This window comes from Vigna unguiculata, chromosome 6, assembly GCF_004118075.2.
Source record: "Vigna unguiculata cultivar IT97K-499-35 chromosome 6, ASM411807v1, whole genome shotgun sequence".
In the NCBI taxonomy this organism is placed as follows: domain Eukaryota; kingdom Viridiplantae; phylum Streptophyta; class Magnoliopsida; order Fabales; family Fabaceae; genus Vigna; species Vigna unguiculata.
The window spans coordinates 8281410-8284939 of record NC_040284.1 but is presented as its reverse complement, the minus strand read 5'-3'; the positions used below and the strand labels follow the sequence as shown (position 1 = coordinate 8284939).

Sequence of the window (3530 nt, the reverse complement as noted above, 5' to 3'; positions counted from 1 at the left end):
GTAATAGAAGTGATTTAGTAAAGAAAGATATATGAGAAATAAAATAAAAGTGTTTTTTTTTTAAATTTAAAAAAGCGTGTCTTACTCTTGAACATTATTCTTTTATTTTATACAACACATGTCGATATACTTATTATGTATTTTTATTTTTAAATGTAGTTTTTTCTATTCTTTCTACCAAAATAGAATAGATGTCTTTATTTTCTTAAATAAAATTTCAAAGCAATCCGATTTTCACACTTCTTTTGTGTATTGCTTTCCACACTTTGCGTGATTCTTTCTCGTTCAAACAGGTTATATATATCACTATTCATTAAGTTATTTCCCAAAATGCCATTGGTGAACTAATATAAAAACTAACTATTTTGTTCCCATTTCTTGACGGGTCCCACTCTGCCCATGAAGAAATGGTGTTGAATTAGTGGTGGTGGTTTTGTGGTTACTATGTTCCCACCCAAGTCTAGCATCAGAACCACATTTCAGTTTCTTGTTCTTCCATTCACCTCAGAACATGGTTTAGCAGATGAACTACAAGTAAGTTTGATCATGTTCTATTTCTAACTATGAATTACCCTTCCAATTTCAAAGTTTTCTTCTTTTTTAGAAAAAAAGAAATGAAAGAATCAAACGGGTGTGCCGTTATGATTGAACAACATAGAAGAAATCCAGTTCCCTTTTCTGTAATTTTTCGTTTTCAAGCTGAGGAATGTGTGCTGGGGTCTATTTGTGCATATCTTTAAATGGGTATGTTCAAGTTTTCTTCCTTTAATAAAAAGATAAAAAAAAAAAAACGGGTGTGTTTATGGTATAATAATATGGAAGAAAGAAACCCAACTCGCCCTTTTCTGTGATTTTTCATTTTCAAGATGAGGAATGTGTACTGAAGTCTATGTGTAGATATAATTAAAGGGGTATGTGGAAGTTTGCATGATCTTTTTAGGTATATTTTTCAGTTTCTGCATTTTCATAATCTGTTGAAGACTGCATCCAATGCTCGATCAAACAGAGTATTATTCAAATTCTGAAATAATCTTTGATGTGTTGGCATGTGTCCAATTTAGCTGTAGTTCTGATGCTATGCGTGGTTTCAGAATTCAATACACACCAAGTTATAATCTGTATATATTTTTAGAAAAGCCAAAAATGTTTGATTTGTAATGATTTTTGTACCCTCAATCAATTTGAAATCACCCTAGATATGATTTCTTAGACAATTACTGCAAAACTTAACAATTTTATTATACATGTCATGTATGATTATGTGGCTGAGAAAAAAATTTACATTCTAGTTTCAAATTGAGTTACATTCTTGAAAAAAGGCTAAGCTGTTTTTCTGTTGGCAGGTTTTCAGAATATTTGGTTCTGCGGTAGCAAATTGTGTGCTTTGGTGACTCTAGTTTTGTTCGCCATGAACTTAGAGTTTCTGGGTAAATTCCCTTGGTTTAATGCTCAGTTGATTCCATATTCAGTGACTAACTCAGTTCCTACCAAAGCTTTAACTGAACAACCTAAAGAAGAATCTGGAGATGAACCAAAACTGCCCTTCATTTCATTGTTTCCTTGGGGAAAGAGTGCTGGAGACAAATTTCAAAGGCCATCTACTATCAATAAAGGGTTAAGGAGGAAAGCACAACGTGGAGGGAATGGTGTAAGGGAAGATGGTGAGGCTATACCTTTGCACTTCCGGCCATATGTGTGTAAGGTTCCATGGCATACAGGGGTTAGAGCATTTCTTTCTCAGCTGTTCCCCAGATATGGACATTACTGTGGACCAAACTGGTCAAGTGGGAAGGATGGAGGATCTCTTGTTTGGGACAGGAGACCAATTGATTGGTTGGATTTCTGCTGTTACTGCCATGATATAGGGTATGATACTCATGATCAAGCTAAGCTGCTGAAGGCTGACTTAGCTTTTCTAGAGTGTTTGGAAAAGCAGCATGGGAGAACTAAAGGAGATCCTCATGTTGCTCATCTTTACCAGACAATGTGTATTAATGGTAATCCTTGCAGCAAACATTGTTAGGATAATACTCATGTTGTTCCCTAACTGGTGTTTTATGTGTATTAACTAGACCTATGTTTTATTCATACTTATGTTCCTTTATGGGTTAATAATAATGTTATGCTTTTTTGTTATGACAGGTTAGGATAATACTCATATTGTTCCCTAACTGGTGTTTTATGTGTATTAACTAGACCTATGTTTTATTCATACTTATGTTCCTTTATGGGTTAATAATAATGTTATGCTTTTTTGTTATGACAGGTCTGAGGAATTTTCTGATACCTTACAGAAGGAATATAGTAAATCTGCAACATTTTGGGCAACCTTTGATTCAGTTTGGATGGCTAAGCAATTTGAGATGGAAAAGTTGGAACTTTCAGAAAACTCATGGATTGAACTCAGTTGGGGGAAGTACCATGTCATAAATTATGATTGTTATCTATTTTTTGAAGTGTGCAGCCCTGAACCCTCACCAAGTTTCTTCAGTTTTAAACTTCTGTTGGCTAGAGCATGCTTCTTATTCTCATGGCTTCGACGTTTTGTATAGACTATAGTGTACATAGCTTGCGTTGTAAATTGGAACTTTTGGTGTTCTGTGACTACTTGGTGCCGCAAACCAATGCGTCACTATTGAAAATCATTAGGTTTGTGAACTGTGAACTGTAACTTTGTTTGCTTATATTTGAAGACTTAGCTTATGCTATGTGTAGCTATTGGCATGTGTTGTGTACTATATAATTATTAGGATGTCTGTAATTAGAAGGAAGTAACAATATTTGTTTTGGCTCAAAATAGGATATTTTCTATACTACAGAACATAATTGTATTTATATAAAGCATCTGCAAAAATGTGCAGTGAAATGAATTATCAAAATATACTTTTCAGATACCTTTTTGACATAGTACCAAAGCAGGTTTGATCCTGCATTACACAAACCTGAATCAAAAACCTTGTATGAGATGAAACTTGTCAATTTGAATTGAATCAAAGGTCTTTTTTTGACCTAACAACATGATCCCTCACAACCTACCACAATCGTTGTCCATTCTAGTATTATTGGTAAGATGTTTGAATTCTTTACAACTTTTAAGAATTTGCTTGAATCTTTGATAGAGTCCAGCTGATCATATAGTTAAGGACTCCCATTACAAACAATTTCTAATTTTTCTTCACTCCATTATCACTGTCATGTCACCAATGGAAGTATCTCTCCCATTACCAATATATGGCTTGCTGTTTTTGTATGAAAATATATTCTTATTGTCTCATACAATTTGTTATTTGTCAACAAAAATACCCTTTTTCTTGCTTGCACTATAACTTCGGTCATCATGTTTCTGTTTCTAGGACATTCTGACCAACAAGATTCTTAGTCGTGTTGTTATGCAGGGGAAGCTCTACTATTTTTGGAGTTGCTAAAAAACATATGATAAAAATTCGAATCAAGCCAGCAAAGAAGACAAAAGAAGAACATCTTTCATTTGCGTATTTACAAATGTTGCAATCACAATTTTTAATTTTGGA

The 3530-nt window shown here is 33.8% G+C and overlaps 1 protein-coding gene across 2 annotated transcripts; it reads left to right on the top strand.

Annotated features, from left to right (window-relative positions):
* Positions 1 to 370: 370 nt before the first annotated feature.
* Positions 371 to 3530, top strand: LOC114186828. Of its 2 annotated transcripts, none has more exons than XM_028074868.1 (3): positions 371 to 534; positions 1344 to 1997; positions 2267 to 3530. In XM_028074868.1, the coding sequence occupies exons 2-3, from the start codon at positions 1409 to 1411 to the stop codon at positions 2428 to 2430; spliced, it is 753 nt and encodes a 250-aa protein (XP_027930669.1). In that variant the 5' UTR covers positions 371 to 534; positions 1344 to 1408; the 3' UTR covers positions 2431 to 3530. The 2 variants fall into 2 exon arrangements, with proteins under 2 accessions (XP_027930669.1, XP_027930668.1); XM_028074867.1 differs by lacking the exon at positions 371 to 534 and adding an exon at positions 591 to 744.

Bases quoted from the DNA above. Each gene is read 5' to 3' on its own strand.
- LOC114186828 (XM_028074867.1), top strand. The intron at 1,998-2,266 runs GTAATCCTTGCA...TTGTTATGACAG, and splicing joins CCAGACAATGTGTATTAATG to GTCTGAGGAATTTTCTGATA.